The 14468-nt window shown below is 34.0% G+C and overlaps 2 protein-coding genes across 36 annotated transcripts in view; one reads left to right on the top strand and one right to left on the bottom strand.

The window, feature by feature from the left end:
• LOC127728578 (enhancer of polycomb homolog 1-like) overlaps positions 1 to 1719 on the bottom strand; it is a 34710-nt gene extending 32991 nt beyond the window's left edge. For all 34 annotated transcript variants that reach the window (XM_052236061.1, XM_052236071.1, XM_052236081.1 and 31 more), the window contains exon 1: positions 1190 to 1719. In XM_052236061.1, the coding sequence (XP_052092021.1) occupies positions 1190 to 1342 (153 nt within the window). In that variant the 5' untranslated portion in view covers positions 1343 to 1719. The remainder of the gene's footprint in view (positions 1 to 1189) is intronic.
• LOC127728608 (serine hydrolase RBBP9-like) lies at positions 872 to 10921 on the top strand. 2 transcript variants are annotated; one of them, XM_052236157.1, is made up of 2 exons: positions 872 to 1227; positions 9734 to 10921. In XM_052236157.1, exon 2 carries the CDS (start codon positions 9742 to 9744, stop codon positions 10285 to 10287), a length of 546 nt encoding a protein of 181 aa, XP_052092117.1. In that variant the 5' UTR covers positions 872 to 1227; positions 9734 to 9741; the 3' UTR covers positions 10288 to 10921. The 2 variants fall into 2 exon arrangements, with proteins under 2 accessions (XP_052092117.1, XP_052092116.1); XM_052236156.1 differs by lacking the exon at positions 872 to 1227 and adding an exon at positions 1618 to 1726.
• The last annotated feature ends 3547 nt before the right edge of the window (positions 10922 to 14468 follow it).

Raw genomic sequence — 14468 nt, 5'->3', positions numbered from 1 at the left:
CAATACGTCACTTTTCAGATGGGTTTTTGTCTAAAATGGGAGTGGACGCATTTGTGTTCAGTCTCAACCTTTATATATGTTATGTATTATCAACAGATACAACATATATTTAAATATTAAGACTGAACACAAGTGCAGCCACTTCCATTCGAGACAAAAAACATCTTAAAATAAGCAAAAATGCTGTGAAGATTTCCGTAATTTTGCATCAATTAATGATGCTAGTACCTGATTCATGTACATTGTATTATCAAAAACAGCCCATAAATATGTAACAAAAGTATACTACTTTCCAATAAAAAGTTTACATTTTTAACAAATTTTTGCAATGCTATATTTTGGGGCCAAAAAAGGGTCTTACTGTGCCTACTCCTAAAACACGAGACAAAACTAGATTATACTGCCACATGGTTTAACGATTTTAATCAGATAGGAAAACATTACCCTGCGTTGTAAACTGAAGTCAGGTAAATAAACTAGCCCTACATTTTCTTCTGTCCAGAAAGCAATGATAAATAGTGTCCAAATACTCAAATTGAGCTAGCTAGGAGGGCAGATTGGAATTCTGCAGGATTCAACTCCTTTTCATTAGTCGGGCAATTTGCCAGGTCTGTATTCTGGGGCGGATCCAGGATTTTAGGTTAGGAGGGGGGGCTCAAACTAAAATTCTTTTGAGGTAAAATTATTGAAATATTCTTCTAGAGTGTAGAGACAACCCATGCTTTGCAAATTTTAGGGAGGCGCACGCCCATCACGCCCCTGGAATTCAGTGGGATACGACTCCCATTTATCTAGGACTTAATAAGTTTTGATCAAACACAATACTTTCAAAATATATTCATTATACTCAAATTTATAAAAAATAAGCAACAACATTTTAGATCAGTTTTAAATCATCCCAGACAACTGTAATCAACATTCTCATTTCACAATACAGAACTTTCGTTTTAACTTTCCCCACGTGGTAAAACGAAAACAAAGTATCACGTGACATTCTAATTATAGACGTATTAGCCATAGTATCAAAAACCAACAAATTTCTGAAAATAAAACTTTATGACTAGATTAGATTTATTCTTTTCATCAACTAAGGCAATTAAAGACAGGAGTTCAGATTATTTGCGCTCATGTAAATTCAATCCAAGATGGCGACTGCCGGAAAACCGTAACCAACACAAAAGCAGCGTACCGTTTCTTCCTCTTTCTCCATCCCAGTCGGCATAGCAGGTACCGATCTGTTTATATTTGCAAAATCAGGGAGGTCGGGAATCTCTTCAGCTCTGTACACAGGCATGGGCTTAGCGGCGTCCAGCGCCCTAGCCCTAAACGAAACCTTGCTCATCTTGCTGACCTCGTTTATGCTAATGAGCTTCGTCCACGTCGTCGCCTTCCTTCTTGAACGACTTAAATGTCTTACATATACCAATTAAGCATATTAAGAAATATACCAAGTTACAGTACACATCACTTAACCCTATTGAATAGTTTTTGTCTCAAAATAGTACTCCAAAACCTGATAATAAATTCATTTTTCACAAAATTTTCTGAAAATCCATCATGGCGGCCATAAGTGCCCGTCAAAGCTATCCCAGATGGCAATGCGGTATTACGTACGCAATAGTTTCATTGAACAACAAAGAACCACGTGGTAATGAGTAAAACCACTTTTAGTCATTTTCAGGGATATTTCTAGGATTTAGTATTCCATAATTCACAGAAAACAAAAGTAAGTTTCCTATTTTAGCATGGCGAACAGATTTTCCTACGGGTAAAATGAAATGCATAGAATATCAAAAGTTTATATTGTGGGCGGAGTCAATTTACTACGAACAATGACGTGTCAAAATTTCTCACGGTAAACACTCGTACAGTTAACCATTGTTTTTTTAACTGCCTGCACATTTTTTTATTCCTAAAGATAAGAACATTCGATTAAGAATTGAATGCCTCTTTTGTAATTTTGGAGGGTGTAAAAGCTTTCGCCGAAGCACAGTGTGGTGGAGTTCGTATTGCTTGGTTGAGTCTAGTTTTTTTCTACGTTGTGTTTTGTTGTGTTTTGGACGTTTTTCGTTTTTTTTTGCCAAGGCCTTATCAGTTTGTCATCGCCTTGTGATATTGAATATCCCGTTATGAAGTGCAGAAGCAACATACGTTTTTACAGAGGTTAATACATATAAAACCTATAAAATTACGAACAGAATCATTATTATAAATTCTTATAATTTCATGTTTATGCACTCATGCCACATCTTCTTATGTCTAATATAACATTTAATAAAGCTACGATCTATCCTGTAGCTTGCTTTTCTATGCTTTTTTTTATCCTATCAAGGAGAGCAAGTGCAGTCATAGATGTTGCATTTTTTAAATGTATAACTTTTGGAATGACTCGGCCAATAAAAATTCTGGAATCATTGACACTTCTTATTTTTGGTATTCAATGCAGCTTATAAATTGCTCTTTAAACTTCGTATTTTATTTGTCATTTCAATTTTCACTTGAACTGTTTTGATTCGAGCGCCACTGAGGAGTCTCATGCAGACGAGATGCGTGTCTGACTTAACAAATTACAACCACTAGGTCGATACTACTGCTGGTGCACATTTCGTCCCGAGGTTATCCGGCGCAGTATACGGTCTGACAGCTCTTCTGTGCCGTTGACATGAAATATCAATATAAATGACTACGATTATTTTCTGTAAAATTTCTGTTTACAACATTTTGAATTATTCGAAACACTTATGGTTGTCTTATCCCCGGGCATAGATCAGGGGCGTAGCTGCAAAAAAAAATTTTTTCACAAATATTTTTTTTATTAAATAAATAATAAACAATGTTATCTGTAGATGCATGTGAAGACGTCAAAACTATGTCATTTGTACACTAGTCTATTATCCTTGGTGAATCAGTACGTTGAGTATTGGAACTGTATGTCATTATACTCCACATTATATAGAAACTATAAAAACTAGAACTTTGGTTCAGATCATTTCACTTCTATCAACAAATACTTGAATGAACCTCAACTTAGATAAATGATTTTTTTAATTAGTTGTTGTTGGCCCAAGTTCAATCCGATGCCTAGTAATGAGAGAATGCCACGCTCTCTGCACGTTAAGAATCTTGCAACAACTCTTCGAGGGGTTCGTAGGTCGTCTACTGAAAGGCAAATTTCTGTTCCTACCCAATAAACCCTCATTTTACAATGCATGGCATTTCCAAATTTATAGACCTTCATCCTGGACGACCCCTATTTGTTTTAGTCCTGAACATGCATGAACTATTTTCCACTGGACGTTTAGCAATCAATCAATCAACTAGCTTTCAGTAACTTCGAGTACTCTCAGATTTACGTGTAATGACCATAATTATTCAGATTCCTAAGCAGGTAGGGATCTTACAGTACAGGATATAAGGAAATATGAATTGCTTGAATTTTGTTAGATACTTCTGCATGGCGTATCGACTGTGTGTGTGTAAGTGTTTGTGTGGCCGGGGGAGGGTGAAGTTTTAAAATCAAAAGATGAATGGTCGATGCGTAGTCCAAAAGTAAGTATTATTATGTAGTAGTCTCAGTGTTTACGTGCCTATTTTTTTAATGTAAGATCGTCAATATGTACTATCAATTGACGCATATATCAATTATACTCAATCAGAAACAGGTTGTGCTGCTTAATAAAGGGCTACGCTGATCCACGCTGGGCAATGCATATTGGAAATATTGATTTTTTTTTTATATTTCCGATTGTTCTGTCCTGCCGGTAAATTCATCTGTCAGATGTAATTGTAGAAATATGTTTATTTTTTCAACATTTTTTTTCATGTATATTATCATGATAAAATGACCAGTAAATTTTATGTATTTTTGTACACATATTTTTTAAACTACATGCATGCTGAAACCCGTTTTCCGTCGGGGGCTTCGCCCCCCTGAACCCCCTACAAGGGCTCTGCCCTGGACCTGCTGGGGGCCTTTAGCGGCCCCAGACCCCCTGCCGCAATTTGTGCCTACAGTTTATTGGATACCTAGCTACGCCCCTGTAGATAGATGACCCTGGTCCTCTTTGTCACAATTTTTCGTCATTTTTGGTTTTCAATGCTCTCCAACTTTGTATTTCAATTTGATTTGGGGCCCTCAAACTGTTTTGATTCCAGCGTCACAAAGGAGTCTTATGCAGACTAAACGCGGGACTGGTGTAACAAATTATAAGCCTGGAATCTTATCTATGAGTTTTTACAACGTCTGTATCGATGCCACTGCTGGTAATCACCTCTGTGTTGACATGAAATATGAATGATATGGTCATTTTCTAAAAATGTTCTTATTTCACTATTTTGAATTATACGAAGGTTTTCCTACACCAAGGCATTGAGAGCCTAGCTTAGCCCTATTATCCCTATTAGGCACAATTTTTCGGTATTCAGTTTGGTTTTCACTAAAAGAAAGGATATGGGGTAGCCATCCATGACACAAAATCAGTGCATGATGTCTGTTTCAATAATACTTTTTGTTTGAATCATTTTTTTTTATAAAGTATGATTTCTCCATTCCTGAAACAAGATAACTGTTTCTGCGGTTGGATTCTTTTATGAAACAAAGTAGAACTATTTCTTTGAATCTTTTAAGTTAAAAATAAGGATTTCACTTGTGTAAAGAGGAAACAGGTCAAATGTTTTATATAATTGCACAAGGAGAGGGACTTAGATTGTAAGTATGCAATCTGATTAAAATACAGATCCTATAATGTCAACGCTTTGCTTATGTGAGCCAAAATTTGTTCCAGTGGAACAAATATCACAGGAAATATATTCTGGGAGAACTTTTTTCACAGACAATTTCTATTTAATTTGTTCCATCTCTCTCTCTCTATATATATATATATATAAAATAATTTCCACAATTTACCTGGTGAAATAAGTTCTGGGTTTGTGAAAGTTCCTTACCTTGTGAAATAAGTTCCTTGTCTGTGAAATATGTTCCTTACCTGGTGAAATAAGTTCCTTGTCTGTGAAATATGTTCCTTACCTGGTGAAATAAGTTTGTTGTCTGTGAAATATGTTCCACTGGTTATACAAGTTATCTTTACTACTGAGCATTGTCATCAATAAGTTTTAAGTTATCATTCAAGTACATTATAAAACATGCATTATATTGATAATATAATAAATAAAAAGTGTAAACATCCAATATTGATCCTTTGGAGTCGTGATAGTAAAATATTTAATTACATTCTTGAAAAAAAATATCCAAATGACACTAATGAGGCAGAAAAACGAAGAATACGAAAAATCACACAGAAAAATATCATAGTTGAAGATGAACATTTATATTATGTTGAAAAGGACAAAACTGCTGGTCAGTTAATTAAAAGACTCTTGTAGTAACAAAAGACAAAAAGTAACAGATGACATGTCATCAGAGGAATCTTTGAACACATACTTTAATATGTCAACTATGTCTTATACGTCTGTTGTCAACACATCTGTTGATCATGACAAGATAGATGTTCTAGAATCAGGCCATGCTGATACCTCAACTCCCGTCCTACGCAAATCCAAAACGAACCAAAACGTCAACTTAGCGTCAATCTTTTATTTAGGAATATTACAATTAAACATATGTTACTTTGTATCAGAATTTGTAGAAAAATTAAATAGTGTGTTTAAAATATTTATCACAGTTGTTAATCTTAGTTGTGCATTTGTTTTTTAATCTGGCATATTATCTACGTACAACATATATGCTAATCTTAGTTGTGCATTTGTTTTTTAATCATATTATCTACATACAACATATATGCTAACTTAATTTGAAATTCGAAAAAAAATACCAAATTTTGAACTTAAATCACAGAAACTTATTTCACTTTTTTTTTTTAAATTTTATATTGGAACAAAATTCTTTGAGGTGTGATTTTTATTCCGGAACTTATTTCACATTTGGTAAAAAAAATAGTTCCGGAACAAATTTTACAGGGTTGGAACTTATTATGAATTTCTGTGATAAAAATTCCTGTGGAACGTATTTCCTATGAAATAAGTTCCGGCGGAACAAATGTCACGCCGGAACAAATATTTTGTTACACTTACAACCTTGTATCGACTTAGTAAGTACTCTAACATCTGATTTACACTGCTCCTTAAGAATAGGCTTCCTCCGCCTTATTTTTAGACTTATACCTCATAAGCGGTCATCTCAGTACCAGAATATATGACAAACGAGACGATTTTAATCTTGTAATAGTCAATTTCCCTCACCTAAGCAGCAATATACCAACTTCACTTGCATATGGGATATACATTTCCCAACTCATTCGGTAATCAAAAGCTTGCAGCTGCTACTCGGACTTTATAAAACGTCACCACTGTCTGATCAGAAAGTTAACGAACCAGGTATATGTCAAAGGGCGTCTCATCCTTAATCTAAAAAAGTTCATCGGAAGATACCAATACCTTTGCTTATGTGCTTTGTCTATAGAGTGTATGTGTGCCATTTTGTTTGTCTTTATTGAAATAGTTATTTGTTTTTATAGTGATTAAGATTATAAAACAATGTTTACTGCTGTACCCAATTCTTGACATTTTTACCTATTATATCTGTTTGTTTTGTTCACACTTTGTTGTCAATATAATGGAATTTTATGCGACTGTCATACAAATGAGAGGTTTAGATAGCTATAAAACCAGGTTTAGTCCACCATTTTCTACATAAGGAAATGTCTGTACCAAGTCTGGAATATGACAGTTGTTTTCCATTCGTTTGATGTGTTTGCCATTTGATAAGGGACATTCCGTTTTGAATTTTCCTTGGAGTTCGGTATTTTTGTTATTTTACTTTTTACTTTTGTTCTGTGATTGCTAGACCGGAAGTCACCTGGATTGAAAAAGCCAGTGTACGGCGCATGCATGACGTGAAAATCCAAGCCAGTTGTAAACCTTGTTGTAAACCACGGTGCGAAATTATTAGTTTCAGTAGCATGGGATCCCGGCCAAGTACCGACAAGTTGAGCAAGGAACCTAAGGCCATTAGGTTCAGTCGATATACACGTTATCTTGAAATTAATACCTACAACAGTCAGTTCTGATTGGCTGTTTAATGGTGTGGCTGGGATTCTATTGGCTTGAATGAGTTATAAAAATGGTAATACGTCAGGAGTAAAGGGCAGTTTGGGTAAATAAAACGTGATCGATAAATATGTTTCTATAGGGGATCACATATTGTTTGATAAGCGCAGATAGTCAAAATTGATGCATTTATTTTACGAATAGGCCTACCCTTTACCCAATCTGCATTACACGATTAGTTTAATTAATTATTATGTATGATGTGTATAATTTTAAAATCATACCATCAGACATTATATAATAACGAAATGAGATATAACATATGATACTGATGTGTTTATTCTATGCTGATCGATATGGAATTAACAGATTATATTAGTAATTTGTTAAACTATCACATTATGCAGTATAAATAATCGGTCTTAAACGGCACTTTAAAAACAGTACAACAAAACACCACGCAAGTATATAACGTCAACATTGTAGGTCGAAAGCATTAATTTATGTGTTATTCTCGCTGTGTACTTTAGGTGAACGTGATGGTGTCGAGAGTATCGATGAATATACTAAATAGCTTTGTATGTCACACTTTTCTCATCACTTTGCGTCCGTCGGCCGTCGTCGTTAACTTTTACAAAAATCTTCTCCTCTGAAACTAGTATGCCAAATTCAACCAAACTTGGCCACAATCGTCCTTAGGGTATCTAGTTTAAAAATGTGTCCGATGAATCCGCTTGCCAACCAACATGGCTAAAAATAGAACATAGGGGTAAAATGCAAGTTTGGTCTATTATCTTGAAAACTGCTATAAATAGAGAAAATCTGAACGAGGCACAAATGTTCCAAATGATAAGACTTACCCATTTTCTATTTATTTCAAAACTGTCAGACGACTTCCTTTAGGAGTTATTGCCCTTAAAAGACGAATTTTACAGATTTTTTTCCTTTTTGGCTAATATCTGAAAAACTATAAATAGATAAAGAGAAACTTAATATACCAAAAATGATCAGCAAGACAAGAACTACAAATAAGTCAAAATGGTGGAAATCGTCAGACGACTCCTTATTAGAGTTATTGCCCTTTAATGACGATGTTTATCAATTTTTAGCGTTTTGGCTTATATCTGAAAAACTATAATAGATAGATAGAAACTAAAAATTAGCAAAAATGATCAGCAAGACAAGATCTACAAATAAGGTAATACTCTTGAAATCGTTTGACGACCCCTTGTTGGAGTTATTGCCCTTTGATAATTATTTTTACCATTGTTTTGCGTTTTTGTCTAATATCTGAAAAAAACTATAATAGGTAGATAAAAACTTGAATAAGCAAAAATGATTAGCAAGACTTGATCTACATATAAGTCAAATAGCCAAAATTGTCGGTCGACTCCTTGTAGGAGTTCTTGCTCTTTAATGACAATTTTACCAATATTTTAAGTTTTTGTCTACTATCTTGAAATTATAAAAGATAGACACGCTAAAGGGGAAATAGCTACGAGATATGAAAAAAATTTAAATATGATTTTTTTGTTTGTTCAATCATTAATGAAAGCGAAATAGTGAAATAATAATTCGCATTTAGCAGCCAGTTTGGTTCTATTTTGCCAAAATAAGCTAAGAAACATCGCTGATAAATTATTCACTTGCAAGTGAATAATTCGACCTCATTGAATCCGTATTCATGTGACCTTTTATTTAACCCATTGCCCGGTTAGGCGTGTTCAGCTATTAAAAGAAAAATAATGTCAACATAGAAAGTGAAACTCGGGTAAACAATTTGGTTGACTGATTCGATCCACAAAAACTCATTCTTATACAGGTAAAAACGATGATTAACATATTTGTTTAACCAATAATATGAAATCAAACAGACATAGAAAAATCCAATTGCACGTGTTCGCTATCTAGTTATATCTATATTCGTGTTTATATCGGATTATATGACCGTCAGCAGTCTTCGGAGGTCACCTCGATGGTTAATTATAGATAGCGTCTAGACTAAAATATACACGAAATTCAGATACATATTATCGAGTTCATGCCTTGTTAATTGTTTCTTTTTGACTTTTTGTAAGTCGGATATACGTTTTAGAAGGTTATAAATCAAATATGAGCATTTGAGTCAAATTCGGTGAACATGAATTTGACAGCTAATGCCCCTTTAAATAGCAAAAAATGATCAGCAAGACAAGATCTACAAATAAGTGAAATTTGGTCAAAACTGTTGATTTACTCTTTATAGGAGTGATTGCCTGAAATGATAATTCTTTTATTGTTTCTTGTGTTTTGGGCTAAAACCAAAGAAAATAGAGAGAAACTGTATAGAGAAAAATTGATCAGCAATACAAGATCGACAAAAAAAGAAGGTTTTCGTCATTAATTCTATTCTAGTCCACAATGATGGAGAGAGTCCATGGTTGAAAATGTTCATAGACCTAGGTGAGCGACACAGGCTCTTTAGAGCCTCTAGTTTAGTTTTCTTTCAACCTTTTTGTCTAATTGATAGTGAGTCTGAAGTTTTATTTGACACATTTACGGACAGTGTACGAAAGTTTGGTCAACACAAGCAAATGATGATTTTTGTTAAGGCTTAAAACATTGAGGCAACGTCGACACAAATCCCGGACACAAATATATTTTTTCTTGTGAACAATTTTTTTTTCAGAGTAAGAAATGACAACAAAAATTGCAATAATACCAGGTAATGGTGCCGGTGATGTCTTTTGTGCAAACTGGTATGGATGGTTGCACAAAAAACTGAACCAGATTTCAGGCGTCTCATGTGACTTACGAAACATGCCAGATCCGGTCATAGCAAAGGAAACGGTATGGTTACCGTTCATGCACGAAGAAATGGCATGTGACGAAACAACGATTATCATTGGCCATAGTTCTGGTGCTGAGGCTGCTATGAGGTATTCTGAAAAATACCCCGTCAAAGGAATAATCCTTGTCTCTGCATGCGTGACGGATCTTGGCGATGATAACGAACGAGAAAGTGGATATTATAACAGACCATGGGAATGGCAGAAAATAAAATCTAATACAACGTTTATTGTTCAGTTTGGATCGACAGATGACCCATTTATTCCATGGAAAGAACAGCAACAAGTAGCAGATGGACTTGAGAGTGAATTTAGGAAACACAATGACAAGGGACATTTTATGAACACTTCTTTCCCAGAACTACTAAATGTTGTTAAGGAGAAACTAAATTGAATTGTTTTCTCATACTTTTGGATCGTTTTTGTTTGCCTAGTATCTGGTGGCTTATTTTACATACATATTAAAGCACGTGCACCAATCCCATGAAATTATACTCCAACGATATGATTACAAACGCCTTGACGTTTTGTATTTTTCAAAAATAGAAGAATGTTACTCCACCTGTCTCATTTTATCACCACTTGATTGTATATTGGTAAGTTAAACACTTTTTTGGCAAGAACGTTTGTCCGGGTGAATTATGTAAATATGTATACAGACATCTCATTCAAACGTTTAATCGACTGGTTTTGGTCGACCACTTGTACATATCATGATAATTTTGAAAATCTGTAAGATATAAATCAATACTACAGAGCTCCACATAAGAACGGGTTTTTTTACTCATCAATTTTTTATTGAGTGAAGTTTTTTTTTCATTTGCATCATTTCCAACTCACCCTACAGACAAAGTTCGAAGTGGGTTTTTTCGTCACCTAGCTCCTTAATATTTTGGATTTTTCACTACAACATTCCTGAATGTATTGGGTTTTCTTCATCTTCAATTTATGATCTGAGACATGGTAATATTTATTTCACAAATCAAGATGGTCATCCACTGATATCTTTAATAAATTTCCTTCAGGTATATATGCGATATCTGTTATATTTGGTATGATATACACTGATTAGCAAGCATTTTTTTTAAAATTTGTGTCTAGTTTGTTTAAACATTCATGCCAGTTTTTTATTTGAAAAACAAACTGGCACTTCAGTCCAGATAACGTTACATATAGTGATTGAAAGAAGAAACTGATCCTGTATGAACACGGTTAACATATAGAGACTATCATATAAACATTAACATGTACTGAACCATCCTGGATGACCTGGATGGATAAAGTAAAAGTTATCTTTTTTTGGGAAAAATGTAAAGTCAATATGAACAACCAGATTACGGTTTTCTCTGAAACCACCACCACCCTTAGTTACTTTCTGAAACATATTGTCTCAGTTTGGGTCACATCTGTTCCGTGTGTATGATGTATCCAGGTTACTCTGAATGACTTCATTTAGCTTTCTTTGAATTAATGATATTAACTAGGTAGTTGCCTATGCATATAGAATCATGTGCAAAACAGTGTAGCCGAGACCATTCATTGGCGCGCTAAAATATCCCATTGACTGGGTCAGATTAGGTGAACGTTCGTCTGTAACGCCCACAACTCACGACGTATTTATTATAAACATTTAAACTATGGGGTTGCCAAAGGGTCTCAGTATATATACGAACTACAGTGCACAGTATATTATATACATATTTTATTTGCGATCATAAAATGTACGAAGTCGTTCATTACTATGTAAATTGGGTCGATTAAAAAAAAAGCTGAATATGTTTCTGTTGCCAAGGGTTTAGTAGTTAGCAGAAAAGATCACCAAACTATACATTTTACCTATTCAAAAACGTAAATGCAAATTTCACAAGGCTTGATCCAAATAGCCTTTTTACTGTCTAATAACTTGCAAATACGAAAAAGACAGGAAAGAAGTATATTTTGTCTATATGTTTTGTGTTTGCACACTTTTTAAAAATGATCATGCATTCGTTCTAAAATAATATTTTTACCAGATAAAAGTTTAAAGATGACATAATTGGACAACGGCAATTGTTAAATCGCTTTGACGTCCGAAAAAAAGATAATAATCAACACATCCATTGTAACTTTTAAAGCCAGTTAAATCCTTTTTTGCTGAAAGAACGTCCGATATCATAAAAAATCATTATCAAAACATAAAAAAAACACAAGTAAAGAACGTTTAAGTATTCAATATAAATCAAAACACAAAGGTTATTCCTGATTAGTTTTTCGAATTATTTTATTTAGGCGTTGAGACCCTTTGGTGACCCCACAGTTTAAATGTCTATAATAAATACGTCGTGAGTTGTGGGCGTTACAGACGAACGTTCACCTAATCTGACCCAGTCAATGGGATATTTTAGCGCGCCAATCAATGGTCTCTTTTCCGAAGGAAATGTGAGCTTCTGCCATCACTTGGCGTCCGTCGTCGTCCGTCGTCCGTCTGGTGTAAACTATTTCAAAGATCTTCTCCTCTGAAACTACTGAACCAATTCCAACCAAACTTAAGCTGAATGATCCTTAGGGTATCTAGAATAAAGTTTGTGTTTTATTTTCTGTTTCGTCAAAAAACATGGCCGTCGTGGCTAAAAATAGAACATAGGGTAAAATGCAGTTATTGACATATCTCAAAAAACTAAAGCATTTAGAGCAAATCAGACAAGAAGTTAAAGTATTCATTAGGTCAAGGTCTACCTGCCCTGAAATTATCAGCTAAATCGGGTATCTGAATTTTAGGTTATTGCCCCTGAATTAATGATTTTAAGGAAATTTTTCAGTTTTCGGTTATTATCTTGAATATAATTGTAGATAAAGATTAACTATAAACAGCAAAAATGTTCAGCAAAGTAAGATCTACAAGTAAGTTTATATGACCAAAATTGTCAATTGACCCCTTAAGGAGTTATTGCCCCAAGACAATTTTTTCAAAATTTGTTTATCTAGTTTGCTTACTTTAAAAAATCTTCTCCTTTGAAACTGCTGAATCAATTTCAGCCAAACTTAGGCTGAATGAGTTTCAGAGTATCTTGTATAAATTTTGTATTTTATTTCCTTGTACGTCAAGAAACATTAGCCACTATGGCTAAAATAGAACATAAAGGTAAAATGCATTTTTTTTTTGCTTTTGAAGAAAATATGACAGATACAAAGAACATTTAAATGGCATTTTTAAGCCACTCATTATATATGTATATTGAAAAGCAAAAATAATCATTGATGAAAGATTTAAGCAAAAAATTACAGGTGAGCGATTCAGGCTCTTGAGAGTCTCTTGTCTAAATCAATTTAGTTTTGAATCAGGATGACACAGTCACAATCATATAGTAAATAGTCTTTTGATGTTAGAAGACTATGTCATAAAATTATGACAATGTAATTTACACTGTTCAAGTATCACCGCACGTCAGACTTTGTACAATAGAAATGCGGAATTCACATTGGTGACAATTTGTCACGCCCTCACGAATGGGCGTTCTATCAACGACCTTCAGAAAGCTTTCATTAAAATTATTTCACACAGAAGTAACTGTATTTTCTAAACAAAACAAAAATATTAATTTAATTTATTTTGCATTGAACATGTAATGAAGCCACGGATTCATAACCTTAAAGAATTCAGGCGGGAGCGTGGCGGGCGTGCGCCCCCTAAATTTTGCGAAGCATGGGTTGTCCTCAGCTTAATAAAGAATATTTCGATAATTTTACCTCAAAAAAATTTTCGCCACGCTCCGCTCGGCGAAAATTTAAGTTTGCGCCTCCCCTAGCCTAAAATCCTGGATCCGCCCCCTGTGGTTCACTAACGCTTGATAAAATGAAGTAAATATCATTGTTCTCTGATCTTACCCATGCATATCTTCTGAAATTTTGTTTTGAGGATGATTGATTTAACATATTTATACCAAACATTCAAAATTTTACTCTGCGTTTATAAATACCATTGAAAGAACACCATCTAACAAAAGATAAACATTGCTAGAAGAAAATGAGCCACTCGTTCTCAGGTTCAGATGGAATATGTCTGTTATTTGATTTTATGAGTGGCGAAACTGAACTTCCAACAGCGAGCGATGATTTCTAATCATATAGTAACGTGCAACCCGAGAAGTAAAATGAAATATGGTAATTGTTTCATGATATTTTGGCCATCATTTGTGGCATTCCCTGTTGATCACTTAAAATACTGCACAATATTCAATTAACATGTACGTTTATATATGAGCTTTAGAATGATCGAAAATGGAAGAAAACAATTATGAATTGCCAAAAAAGCTTAATTTTATCTAAATTCTGATTTATATCTTAAAGTTGTGGATTGATTAAGACGTAGAATAATTCTATTCAGAGTATAATTGAATTAATACTTGTAATTCGAAAAGCAAAGTAAATTTTAAATTTCAGAATTTCAAAAACTACAGAGTTTTCAAGAACCAAAACTTTTCATTTATGATTTTAGCTTTTGACTTTAAGAGGCTCATCTTTTTGCGTATGGATTGAAAAAAGATGGAAAATTAAGCAGGCATCAAAGTGTGTCTTTCAGATTAATAACAGCAATAA

The sequence above is a fragment of the Mytilus californianus genome, unplaced genomic scaffold, assembly GCF_021869535.1.
Source record: "Mytilus californianus isolate M0D057914Y unplaced genomic scaffold, xbMytCali1.0.p SCAF_2, whole genome shotgun sequence".
Classification (NCBI taxonomy): Eukaryota; Metazoa; Mollusca; class Bivalvia; order Mytilida; family Mytilidae; genus Mytilus; species Mytilus californianus.
The sequence above is the reverse complement of the archived record's forward strand: the minus strand, read 5'-3'. Positions and strand labels throughout refer to the sequence as shown.